This window comes from Phalacrocorax carbo, chromosome 6, assembly GCF_963921805.1.
Source record: "Phalacrocorax carbo chromosome 6, bPhaCar2.1, whole genome shotgun sequence".
Lineage (NCBI taxonomy): Eukaryota > Metazoa > Chordata > Aves > Suliformes > Phalacrocoracidae > Phalacrocorax > Phalacrocorax carbo.
This window is the reverse complement of record NC_087518.1, coordinates 38058339-38072299: the sequence shown is the minus strand read 5'-3', so window position 1 is coordinate 38072299 and position 13961 is coordinate 38058339. Positions and strand designations below refer to the sequence as shown.

At 36.6% G+C, this 13961-nt stretch overlaps 1 protein-coding gene across 2 annotated transcripts in view; it reads right to left on the bottom strand.

Moving 5' to 3' along the window:
* Positions 1–13961, bottom strand: part of NEK7 (NIMA related kinase 7) — a 77280-nt gene that overhangs the window by 11258 nt on the left and 52061 nt on the right. For both annotated transcript variants that reach the window (XM_064454767.1, XM_064454766.1), the window contains 2 exons: positions 9387–9481; positions 4663–4776 (listed from right to left, as the gene is read on the bottom strand). In XM_064454767.1, the coding sequence (XP_064310837.1) occupies positions 4663–4776; positions 9387–9481 (209 nt within the window). The remainder of the gene's footprint in view (positions 1–4662; positions 4777–9386; positions 9482–13961) is intronic.

Below are 13961 nucleotides of genomic sequence, written 5' to 3'. Positions count from 1 at the left end.
CACCTGAAATTAGACTCAAATAACTAAATGTTTTGTAAAGAGAATACAAGAGTAATTTAGCTGGACAACACAATATCAAATCTTGTACGTAGACATTTATCTCTCTCTGTGAAGACTTCCATCTGTTCAACAGAACTGCATACAGTAAATAACGTCTTAGTCAAAGACCTTGCAGGATTGAAACCTATAAAGCTATCAGAGGGGAAAGAGTATTCTTTCTCCTCTTTTTACCAGCCACTTTATGGTGACTGGAACAGCAGAAGTAGACATTCAAGAAATTTACTTGTGAAAAGCATGAGAAGCCTTCTTTACCTCCAGTAGACTACTTCATGTCTTTTCAGTCCTGGTCTGTGGATAACTTTGATTTTATTTTCAAAACTGAACTTTATCATCTAAAAATCAATTTCAGACTCAAACTGTTTGTTAAGTTATTTTGTTACTTGTTACAGTATATTACAATTCAAAGCTTCAATAAAACAGCCAGGAAGATTCATTGGTTATAAAGACACTGTAGGCATCACTACTCAAAAATGCATGTAAGGCTTTAGGTCCTATCAATCCTGGTAAGTACACTGCAAAATCCATTCACCCACATGGTGTCTTGACTGGTGGCTTTTTGCAGCTTCTTGTTTTTCACTCTAACCAAAATGCGTATGCAGCTACTGTTGTCAGGATGCAAGAAAGGATCTACAAGAATATGTTCGTAGTAAGGGACAGTCACTGAATCAGTTTACTGAGAAATTCTCTTCCCAACGTAGTACAAGAGGTAAGCTCCGTTAGTGACAAACCTTCAGCGTTACTGTAATAAAATAAACCACAGAGCCATAGCTCTCTCTTGGCTACGAGTCTTAACACTTAAATGTTGGTCACTGCTATTACTGCAAAATCTTCTTCCCCCTCCCCAGTCCAGAAGCTCAGCTGTAAGGCAGAAATGCTTAGGAATCTGTACTATCATTGTGCAGTGTCCCAGTTTCAAAATTCTTGAGCTCTTTTAAGCCTTGTTATCAAGCAGCAAATTTTGGGGAGAAGATGAATTAATTTTGCTGTACAGGATGAAAACAGTTACACCGGAAGACAGGCTTTCAGGACTGAAACTGGGACCATGCTGGATGTTAATACTTGGTTATAGCACTATTCCTTTAACTCCTACAGGAATATCCACTTCAATAAACCTGAAATCCATTTGTCAACCCCACTAGTATTAATAAAATCTCCAATGTAGCAGAAGAGGCTGACAGTACCATGGGAAGAGGCACTGGGATCCTAAAGTCAGACTATCATTAGAGGTAATTTTTTATTATTTGGCACAGACTGGCCAAAACGCAGAGCAGACTTATGACTGAGCTGGAAGGACCTCCTTCCGCATCCCCAAGCTGCAAACTTCTTCGTCTGCTTACTGTTCTTAACCTTCTCTGTGCACTTAGCACAATGACTGTCTTTAGCCTGGAGCTTAGCCTGACATCGGAGCAGTGGGACACACTTTCTTTAACTTCAGCAGGTTTTTCAGCTATGAAATAAATAATTATCACTTGAGCCAGGAAGAGGGGAGCAGAGGGAAGACACTATGACAGGCAAGTACTTTGCATTGTTAGCCAGTTGAAAAAGAGAAATTTTCATACAGGAAATTTTGGATGGGGGAAAAAAAAAAAAAAACCACCAAACTCTTCTTACTCTGAATAGTAGACCTTCTTGAAGTCCTTTCTCAGTGTTGTTCTCAAGCCCTTCTTCTGGAAACTAACACTCCCATTCTAGACCTTTCTGGCTCATTCAGCCTTCATATCTGGGTAGGAGGTCGGCTATGGAGTTTAGAAGAAGTGCACCTCAATCACAGGGGAGATTGAAAAACTTCATCTATCATGAAAGCAACATGACACTGATATTGGCTGACAGGATTTTAAGAGTATTGACAGGGGGTGGCAAGGGAGCCCCAGCTTTGAATTCCCTAAAGCAGAACAGCTTTCAGTAAATGCCGACTATTCACCCTGAATACCAGATGTTCTTTAGGAATATTCAAAAATTGAGATATCCAAAGTTGTTAAACATTTGAAAATCTCAGCTTATGACTCTACTGCTGAAGCAATAGTTTGTGAAAATGCATCTTAGACTATTAGGATTTCTAATCCAAGGTTTTAAAAAACTATATCCATCTGTCCATCTATCTTAAGGTATTTCCGTCATGTTATTCTCTGATGACATGGATGTGATGCATTACTAAAAGACTAGTCTTACAGAGTTCAGAATTTAGAAAAACTGTCACATCTTAAAACTCATTAAAATCTACTTACAAAAAGTTTCTCTAGAAAGCACTTGTATTTTGTAATGAAAGTGTTTACACTCCTATATCAGAAAATGCAGAGATCAACACTCAGTGAAGTTTTTCTTTCAGAAGAGTCTTTGTTATAAAATATGAAGTGGGTTTTATTGTTCCGTGATCCCTGATCTTTACTGCTTACTGAGTGTACTTCCAACCTGGTTACAGGTTCGATATCTAAATTTCTAGTGCAGGTGAAACATTTATGACAGTATCCTAACGTGACAGATAATACTGCTTTGTTTCTATTTTTTTACTGTTCATGCCAGCACAATATTTTAATACACATTAAAAAGTATATTTTGGTGCAATAACTAATAAACATATCTGGTTTTCCATGTGCGTTAGTGAGGACACAAGTCATCATATCAGAACGTAAAAAAATGTTCCCATTACTTAAAAGAAATAATTAGCTATGGAGACTGTAACTGTTTTCATATTTATCTTCATACCTATCACAGCTCTGATTCTCTCATTATGTTTTAGAATAACTTGTGTGTATTTTGCAAATAACTGGTTTATCCAAGGTGCAGAAGTACGTCTGCTTTGAAATAAAGAAAACGTAACATGTTATGCTTTGCATCTGTTTTCAACGCTAGAAACTATACAGATGTAAGTAAAAGGTGGAGTCTCTTTCCCCATCCAAACTCTAAGACCTTCTATCTGGGCCAGACTTTGATATTTGCCCCTTGGCTGGGAATCCGCATATCCAACTTCACACTTAGCTGCAGTGAAGTAGCCCTGCAGGCAGGCCAACTTCAACGAACCACTAGTGGTATCATCATTAAAATCCTGCTGAAGGTCACCATGGAAACCGCCTGCTGAGGCTTCGCTGCTCCACTCGGCATCTCCTAATCAGCTACCATGTGAAATGCAAATTCAGACAGTCTGAAAATTAGTCAAGAAGAATAGAGGATGAGGATGCAGATATGTGAAATATTCATGCGCTTCGTAGAAAAAGGAAGACAGCATGAATGACACAACAAAGAACAGCCCCTGACATTCTTGCTATCATTTTGCATTATTGTTCACACCCTACTGTATTTCCAGGTCTCCAGTTCTGAAGTTGGTTATATGAACTGCCATATTTATAAGTCTACAATAAATAATAATTAAAAATGGCCCAGGTAAAAAGACTAATTGGAAAAACCACAAAGAGGTAAAATGCATAAATTACACAATAGATCATTATTTCATCCTTTGTAACATCACCGAATTATCTTTTCAAGTCCAAGTTTTTTCATAAAAGGGGAAAATTGTCACTATAAATACAAAACAAAATACTGGGCAGTAATCTTTTATTAATAGTCTGGTCACTGTCTTGAAATGTAAAAAAATTTAAGGTTCAGAATTACAACCCCTATGTGTGAAATTGCACAACGCTTTGTGTGTATTAAAAGTATTCCAGTGCTCATATTTATTCGCGTTTTCAAAGTGATCTTTAATTCATGTAGGCTGAATTCAATTAGAATTGGTTACTAATACATGTTCTTTGGTTTACAGCTTCTATCAGTTTGCCCTGTTCTTTTCAAAGTGGGAAAGTATTTCAAAACTGGCATCTCGGAACATTAACAAGCAAGCGTTTATGTTTTTCATTCTGTTGCTCATACTAAGAAAAATATTTAATTTATTTTATTAAGTTCCTTTTTATTTTAGAGCTTAAAAAAGGCAAGCACTCCCCCTTGAATACATTAATGACAGTAAAGAACGGTTACCTATCAGCTTTAAAACAAACACTGCTCCGATATGCATATTGTTCAAATTCAATTATAGTATGTCTGCCCACATTTCTCTGAAATTTACTATTAGCATTGTCAAGATCCACTCCTTCTTGAAAAAGAACTGGTGTTCAATCGTATCGAACAGCAAGCACATTGCAGTTTTATAATGCAGACAAATGGGAACTTAACAATTCATTTTTACTAGTGAGTTACATTACATCTATTTTAATGCAAGTCCCTAGAGAAATAAGGCTAGGGCACTAATTTACTGTGCAACATAAACTTGTACAGTTGTGCTTTTAGAAAAAGCATACTATAGATGTAAGACTCAATCCCATTCTGGCATGTAGAACATATCATTGTGCATTCTGGGAAAGCATTTTGCCATCCTTGGACGGAAGCACAATGAAATTAAGAATCTAACAGTATGAGGTTTCCATCAATAGTCCCCCCAAATTTAAAATCATATCAGAGACTTGTTTTGAGAGGAACATTCGAGCAAGTTAAAACAGCAAACGGTTATAGGCATAATCTACAAATAACGAAGTCACGCAAGTTCATTTACTTCCCTGGATGAGTGGCAGCTTACTTAAACTGAGGATCTAGCCCATGAAAAGGAAAATTTCTTACTTCTTCTGAATAGTGATCTGAAGGGAGAGGTGGGTAGTCACACTGTTCTATCTTCTTGCACAGGGAGTACAGGTTCATTTTATCACCATAAAAAGGACTCTGCAGTGCAGCCATCTGTTTGAAGAAAATGTACAGTTTTCTTTTGTGTTTTTAAGTAAATGCGTTTTGTCATAAAATCTAATACTAACAAATCAAAAGTCATTTTACCAACTTCCAATTCACTGCTTAGAAGTGTCACGGTGCTAAAAACAGAAGCTCCAAAACTATTACTGTAACCAGTCTGTGTACTTATTCTATGTTGTACAGTCATACCTGTCACAATCCTTATATTGCAATATTTCAATTGTATATCACAACAGTTTTTTATTAATAAGAGTACAAGGAGAAATTGAGTAGTTTCAAAAGTGCTGTGGGCATGGAGGGTCCTTGCACCATGAGGGAGACAAAAAACAAAACAAAACAAAAACCACAATGTAATTTTGTTCTGAAGGCCTTCTGGAAAAGAACATAATTTATTTGAAAACTTTATCTGATCTAAAGCAATACGGTATGGTGAAAGTGCTGGATAACAGTAGTAGATTTTGTAACCTTCCATAGCTTTAACTAGACTTCAAAGTCGTTTGGTTTTTTTTGGTGTTTGTTTGTTTTGATGGTTTTGTTTTTTCCTAAAGCAAGAAAACTCAAGGTAACGTCTGTACTTCTAAAAAAACCCAAACCCAAAAACTTTGTAATTCGGTATGTTATTTGAAAATACTTAGAAAAAAAACCCCAAAACATCACTGTAAGTGCAGAGTTGGTAGCCATGACTATAATTTACAATTGTAATACAAAAATAAAAATATCTGCTGGAGAGCACTTAAATAAATGATTGGCTTAAGACCAGCATTAGTAAACCTATGCTTTATTTCCAGACAATGTTACAACTTGACATTTAAGGTGGAAAGAAATGCTATGGTTAGCAGGATTACAAATTTTAAAATTCATTTAAACTCTCCCCATTCTGTTCAAAGCCTTCTAAGTCTTTGAACCGCAGCAGCACGAATGCTGCTTTGAGTGCAGCGCTGCCCCAAAGTCAGTCACCCTTTTCTACATGTGCTAATAAGTTTGATTTTGGAAGGACAATGTGTGCATTCCCCAGACAGGCAGAGTGTGTGTGAAACACGCTAGTCCATGCTGTGCTACTCAGTGAGCTTCAGCAGGGACAGGACAAGCTGAAAATGGCTCTCATCTGTCTTGTGGTCTTCCAGATAGCAGTTTAACTCTTTCACGCCTAAGCACTGATATCGCTGGGGGAAAATACATGAAGGAAATTACCACACAGTCTTCTGTTTGAGAGAATTTTTATCAGATATCAAGTAAACGTATCAGTACTTCTTCATATAATCTTCAAGTAAGAATAAATAATTTTAAGGCTCCCAAAACAAATACTACACTAAAGTTCCATCCTACCAGCCTCCCAAAAATTTAGCAACTGTTATTACCAAAATAATGTTAATTTCTGGATTTACATGACATTGTCTCTTACCTGAAAAACACGTTAAAAATGCAAGCTAAGGACCAAAACAGAAAAGGGGGGGGGGGGGGGGGGGAAGAGAAATCAACTGCAGATCTGTATGCATACAGAAATTCTAAATAAATGCACAGATACTCATTTTTGTACTCTAGGTGTTCATTAAAAAGTACTTTTGTTTGAATGCTGCGGAGTGTTAAAAAAATTCTGAATGTCCCCTAAGGAGTTAAAACAGGAATACTATATTTTCATGCATCTCCTGCTTTGACAGATGAAAAATGTCAACTGTCCTGTTTTTATTTTCAAGCTTTTGCACTATTCATCTGGTTCATTAGTGCATCTCGCTGCTGCCCCTGACAGCTGCTCGCCCTCTCCTCCCAGCAGCTGAATTTTTCAGGCTAATTTGATCCTCCACACTGAGACGATCGCTAGAATGATTGACTTGCTCCCTGACCTCCAGGGTCTGACTTTCCTGATTAGTATTCTGGGGGTGTCTGAGGGACGAAAGCCCACTGTCTGTCTTCGGGGCTGGTGGCAGCTCACTCGCTCTCTTTTTTTTTCGGGGTTTTTTTTTTTTTTGAACTGTAAGCCACCAACCTACAACCCTGTAAGGATGCAATTGCTACGCTGAACAATAAAAGGAAATGTGTAAAACCTACTTTTCCATGTAAAGGTCCATGTAGCAAAAGCACAGCATCTTGATTTTAATTAGTAAAGTCTACTTTGTTGCATATCAATTAAAACTCCAGTGGTAGTGTTTTTGAGGTTTCAGAAATACCTGGGGCTCTAAAAAAAATCAGACTTTAAAATATACTTTTAAAAATCTTACTGGCCACATAGTTAGCATTGCATAATAGACTGTAGTAGAGGTTAGAAATAATAATATTTTAAAACATACATTATAACAAATTAGTCTAAACTTAAATTAAAACATAACTGAAAAGAGTTGAGAAGCAATTAAGCATTTATTGAGAAGTGATAAACATGCCACAGCTTTTCTCCAATTAAGCTGGACAGAATCCAGAGCACATAGCAGCACGTATCAACATGAAATCAATATAATAAAACATGCTAAAATGCAGGCAATAAGCATATCACTAAAAGATTCCCAGCACAAAACTGCAGATAATAAAAATACCATGCATTAGTCCATGCATGTCTTGAAGAACCTTAAGTAATCACTTTCAAAGAAAAGAAAAAAAAGAAAAATGCTAAGCGTATATACCTACTCTACTATACCTAAAATGTCAAAATTACATCTCAATGATCAACAACAACAACAACAAAAAAAAAAAACCACAACAGCATCCACCAAAAACATCTGGTATGTTGTAGAATAAATAACAATAAATAAAAAGCTATAGCTGAAGACACTGCTATACACTATAGCTAAATAATATATATCAACAATAAGTATCCTAATAATTACTTTATTCTTACAATAAGGAAAAATAGAACACAACACCATATCAACTTAAACACCATCCTGGTAAAACTTCTAAAATAAATAGAGAATGGTATTTAGAGATGCTGAGTTAATGAATGGAAATAAAATATTTAGCTATTTTGAAATTATTTACCAGATCAACAAAAAAATATACACATAGGTGTTTAACATACTGTACCAGCAGCAAAGCGCTAAGCTCAAAAAAAACCACCATTCTCTTTAGAGAAGTGTCATTTATTTCTACCCAGCAATTTTATTTCATATAACATAGAAGAAAAATTAACCTTAAAACATGTTTATTTTATATAACGATTAGTTATTCAAGGGTCTTGTTTGTTTGTTTCCAGATTTAATAGAGTGCTCAAGAACACCAATGAGGGGAAAAATAGTAGTAGTACTGAAAAATCCTCGTCTACCTTTATGCTATCTTTAGGCTCCTGCTTGCACAAGTGTGCAAAGTAGAGCACTGAAATGGATGGCGGTTGCCATGGTCAGTACTAAGGAATCCCAATATGGGATTAAGTTTCAGACAAGGATTTAAACTTCTAAATACTTGCTATCAGGTATCAGACTTCATTCTTGTGAATTGTCCCAAAGATTTAGAAGCAACAGCTATACTGTAAATTCTGCAGAACTGCAATATAGCTATTTGCCCTTTTAATATTCAAAGCAACATGTCAGTGATAGAAAGTAAATTTATATTAGCAGAGACAATTCATCTAGTAGTAACGCACAACTTTAACAGGCTGACAATGTTTTCTACAAAATCCTAAAATAACAGAAGGTGCCGATCCTATTGAATACATGTTAAATGAGTTCTGCTGACTCACCGAGGCACGTGGCTTGCAGGTAAAAATTGAGTTGCCTATATTGGTTTTTACCTGGAACATGTCGAGAAAGACTTCACTGCCATTGCTGATAGAAAAATTTTTTCCAGCATCTTTCAACATCAGTCTTTAGTCTTTTGATCAACAAATGATACACAAGGAACTTTGAAGACATTGTTGCCTTAGAAGCCTACCTGTTCTTCAAGCCTTCATTTGACTCAATTTCAATCTGCCCTATATCTTTATCTTCTCAGAATATAATATAATTTAAAATTAGGTGTCACCTACCAATCTTGATCATATTAATACAGAAATTAACCAATAATTATAGTTTAACTAATTAGAGGAGGAGCAGAAAAATTGCATGTCTGTGCAGAAGTCATTATCTTGAAAGTTAATCCAACTAGTAGAAATAAGTACACAGTAACACTGGGGGTTTTTTATTCTTTTACTTCGGTTTTAAATAATTAAAAAAATAAACTTGTGTTAAAATAACTATATTGCAGTTTTTGAGTTAGTTGCATACTCAAGTCAGTCCTACTATTTCTCAGTGCATTTATTACAGAAATCACAGTCAGCAGATCATTCAAACAGCTAGAACAATTTTTACGTGCTTGCCATTATTCATTTATTAATACTTCAGTTATGCCTAATCTTCAACTAATTGCTGTAAAATCTTTGTAGCAAGCCCAGTAAAGGCAAGTCTTCAGCATATGAAATACTTTTATTTGTGTGTTGCTCAAGTTACGTAAGAGTTCTCACTGCTAATGTTAAAGACAGACATATAATAGCTGAAAAGTAGCTTTTCCACAATGCTACATACTTTTCTAAACAACAAAAATATAGAAATAGATTCTAAAACAGTACTTAATACGTTTGGGGGTGGGGTGGGGGGGGTGGAACACAATAGTGTTAAGTTCACTGTATATATCAATATTACCTCATACAGCAGACAGCCTAGAGACCAGATGTCAGATTTGAAGTTGTAACCGTTTTCGTGTATTCTCTCTGGAGACATATAATAAGGTGTACCAACTGCAATAAATACACAAGTATTTTTGAATGAAAATTTCTGTTGTTATATAGTAGTAAAAGTACAGTTTTCCTGGCTGAAAAAAAATGTTTTTCATCTTCTATAGTTCTCATTTTGCTGCACGTATAATTTCAATTCATACTTATGACTCTCCAGTTTGACAGAAATAAAGATGAATTAGATATCTATTTCATCAAATGCAGCTTTATTTTCACTACTGATAATCTAGTTACCAGAATTATTCAGTTGTAGAATACTTCCAATTTTTGCTTGTAAAGAAGCTTAAAAGTACTTATTTTCTTCTGAAGAGAATGAAGGGAACATACACACACACTCCTTGTAATCACTGTGGCTGGAAATAACAGCTAGAAATTCTGTTCCATGGCTTAAATTATTTGTTTGTTTGTTGGTTGGTTTGGTTGTTTTTTTTTTTTAAGTGAGCTGTCTGTTCTTCCTTTTGAGAATATATGAATCTGAAAAAGCTGCTTTTGAAACTAATAAACACAATTTAGTTTGAATATCTGAAACTAAAATTGAGCCTGAAATCCAGGATCTTCAGCTTCCCAGAGAGGAAGGAAGGAAAACCTGTGAGCCCAGCAGAAGCCGAAGTTCCTCCAAGCAACTCTGCCATCTGTGCTGCAGGACTAGACTCTGCGAGGGCTTTTCAGCTCCCAGATCTATGCCTGTCCTAGCTTAATCCTGCCTCAGAGCTGCGGGCTCTGGAGACGCCTGCTCTTGAAAAGCAGCATTTACTAGGACTGTCCCAGAGCAAATTTACATTGGATACTCCAGGATATTGCCCCCTTGATTTTAATCAGACCCTACCCATCTGTGTCACAAGGTCCTTGGAAGAGAGAAATCCTGAGAGGTGTTTCAGCTTTGTGAAAAAGCCACAAAAAATGTAAGCATCTAAGTGATGGATTCATATGTGACAAATCGACCAAAAAAAAAAGAAGAAATATAATGGTAGTGGCAATTTTGGTGTCTGAACTTTCTCCCTGTTATCTCCCCAAAATGACTGCCTAACAGCAAAAAGAGTCACAGATCTACGTAGATTTTTGCTTCAATTTTGTGTAGAATATTTTCTTAAGCACTAAATCCTGATGATGAAAGCCAACTGAATTCTGTCAGTTCAATACAAGTTGGCCTTATTTCAAAACTTAACATCTTGCAACACAGCCTGAGATTAAAATCAGCACTCTCACTGCAAACTTAAAAATTAGAGCATGAACCTCACACTATTTAACACAAAGATCTTGTATAATTTCTGCACTTCTGAATTCGACTCACCTATTGAGAACTCACCTCTGGACCTATGACCACTGGAAACACAGATATAGTGAATATGTAAGCAATTCCAAATCTGAATAATCAGGTTAATGGTTTTAATTAATCAGATTAATAATTTTAATCATTTACATAACTTAAGGATTTCACTTTGACAGTGTTCCCTATCTCTTACAAAGGCTGACATCTCAAACTATGTCATACTTTCTTAGGGAGGAAGGGGGAGGAGTAAAAAAAATAAGGAAAAAACCACCCAAACCCCAAAGTACTCTCCTACTTGAAAGGCCCACCTTAGATCGGGAAAACCCAGTACACCCCCATATCCCAGGTCAGGCCACTTACCAATCCATAATTTCAACTGACCTCCTTCTTGCAAACAATATTGAAAACAATATTCCAAAACAATGTAAACTGAGAACGTGCTTGTCTAACAGATACACAAGGACAGAAGTCACATATTGCATCCTACAATGGATTTGGCACCTAAGTATTTCAGGGGAGACTTCCAACCCCAGGAAAGCAGAGGGTGCTGCAGCCCCTCTCCCCAAAGGCTCCCTTAGTGCTGGCCTGAAGAATCACTGCTGCTCTGAACTGAGACCATGAAAGATCAAGAGCTTAGAAGAAAGGCTGGAGAAAGGCAACTCAAAATGATGAGGTACTGTGAAAACCATTTACTCTCACGGGATGTTCGTATTCACCCGCAGCAGAGGAATGGTCAAGACGCATGGTCTTTTCCCTGTGAAAAAATAGGCACGCAGGTGGGTGGCCTGCAACACCAAAAGAGCTCCCAGAATACCCAGAAGCAACTCTGCTATTCTGATGTGTCAACAGCAGTACTTTAATGGGTGTTTAATGACAGCTATCTTAAAATTGGAAGCTGTAATTAAACAACATTTGGCATGACACAGCTTCCATGTTTTTATTTCCTTACTGCTGTACTTCCCCTCATTTTTTGTTTTTGGTCTTGTCCGTCCCCCCCACCTGGTGGGGGTTTTTGGTTTTTTGGAAGGTTTTTGTTTTGTTTTGTTGGGATGTTTGTTTGGGTTTTTTTGTTTGCTTGTTTTGGGGTTGTTTTGGGGTTTCTTTTTGTTTGGTTGGCTGGTTTTCGGTTTGTTGTGGGGTTTTTTTTTAATTGGGGTTTTTGTGGGGTTTTTTGTTCGTTTGTTTTTAACTCCAAGGCCTTGTGAGCTTGGACATCTCTGAAAACTTCCAGCTGTATTTTGCGTCCATTAGTTAATGCACTGGCATATATTCCAATGCTTTGTTGGCAGAATTCATGTAACAACAAAAAATAAGTTTAATAGTACTCTGGTTCTTAGCTGGTTACAGCAGCACTGCCTTTGCTGCGCTGAGACATCATGCAAGTAGCTGGCAGAGAGTAATGTGCCAGAAAGAAGCTTCACAGAATCCACAGGGGGCAGCTGAAAACACAGAGGTTTGAAGGTTCATAGTTTACCAAAAGCAAAGGTAATTTTAACCAGTAGCTCTGGGAAGTCTGCTGATACATTAGGGGTCTGATATGACTGTGAAAGATTGATGATACTGAAAAGGAAGAACAAATATTATCATTTTATAGCGTTTAGCCTAGTGTAACACCTTAACTGCAATACAACCTGAAGCCCCCGATGACCAACAAGTGAAAGGAACTGAAATTACAGTTACATTAGTCATTCAATCACAAAAACAACATGAACACCTAGACATCATTACTACTTGTAAACTGTTTTTAACAGAACATCACAAAATACTATTCTGACATTCAGGAACTACTGAAGGCATTGCAAAAATTCTTTAAAACAGTGAGCAAACTCGGTAGGTAGCTGTACTGCTGGCAAGCAACTACCAGATGTGATTATATGTTACATTTCCTTCCTGGATCATTATTTTTTTTCTGTTAAGTGAAATACAGTATCACAATACTATAAAGACATGCAACTTACTTTACTCATCTGAAGACACAGAGGTGGGATTATACAAGACAAAGACATAACACATTAAATCCCTATATTTTTAAAAACAAAAGCTATAACTTCTGTTCACTGCATTTGCACATCTCAGATAACCTGCAGGTCTGAATGGTAATGTCCTTGAAAATGGCCTGGGTCAAATAAACTGCTTCCTCAGAATCAGCTGCTGCTCTGGAGCTCCCTCCCTTTAAAGATGCTGCAGATCCAGAAAGTGTTGTTTCTTTATGCAAGCTTTGTGCTATTGGGAGAGGCAAGGGACATAATGGAAACAGTGCTTATTAGGGGTAGTAAGCTGGATCTGAAGGATCAGAGGCAAGGAAACTATTACAAAGGGAATTATGACAGAAACAGACCATCTTATTACCTGCATAAACACATGACTCACGCTGCAGCTCATTTAAAGAGGAGAGTGTGTTCACTTGAAAACCGACAACGCAGGAATGAAATGCAGTAACTAGTTCTAAATACTAACAAGCATTTTTAAGCTGGGAGAAAAATCTGCTTGGTAAATGTTAATACTACTTATACAAAATAATGTAATGGCTGATTCAGGTGGTGTTTAATAGACTGGTTTTAAAAAAGGCCATATACTTATTAATGACGTTCCATGCATTAGAACATGTAACTATCCAAGTTCAGGAAGGTGGCTAGATTAATTTTAGTAAATTCTGATTTTCAAAGAATTCCAAAACAAGACTTCATTTTAAAAAAAAGGCCCAAGTAATCAAAAGATATGGTTTATGAATGACTTAATGTCCATGAGATCACAGGAATTTTATAAGAGAGTTCAACACAGCCTGCAAGTACTTAACAAGATGAATGATTGATGCTGAAGATAGACGAACTAGGTTACAAATAAGCTGCAGTTATGAAACAGTGAGGGTAACCAACCACTGACACCACAAATTTTCCATAACTATATATTTTTTTTTACTTACTTATTTCAATATAGGTATAGGAGATTTCTGAGTCATAGGCCTGTCTTCAACCGGAGATACGGGACCTGAAATACTGCACTTATCCAAAGTCATTCTGCAACCTAGCCTACATTATGCAAATAGTCTAACTGCAGAAATCAATCGATAAATATCTTTGTTTATTTTATAATGTAGCATTGTAACAGCACAATAATTTATCTTCAGCTTTCAAACTACTGTAAGAGATCCCAGGTTTCCGTACATAAGAGCTGTTTTAATACAGCTTCTTTGATGACTGGGATGAATCAGTT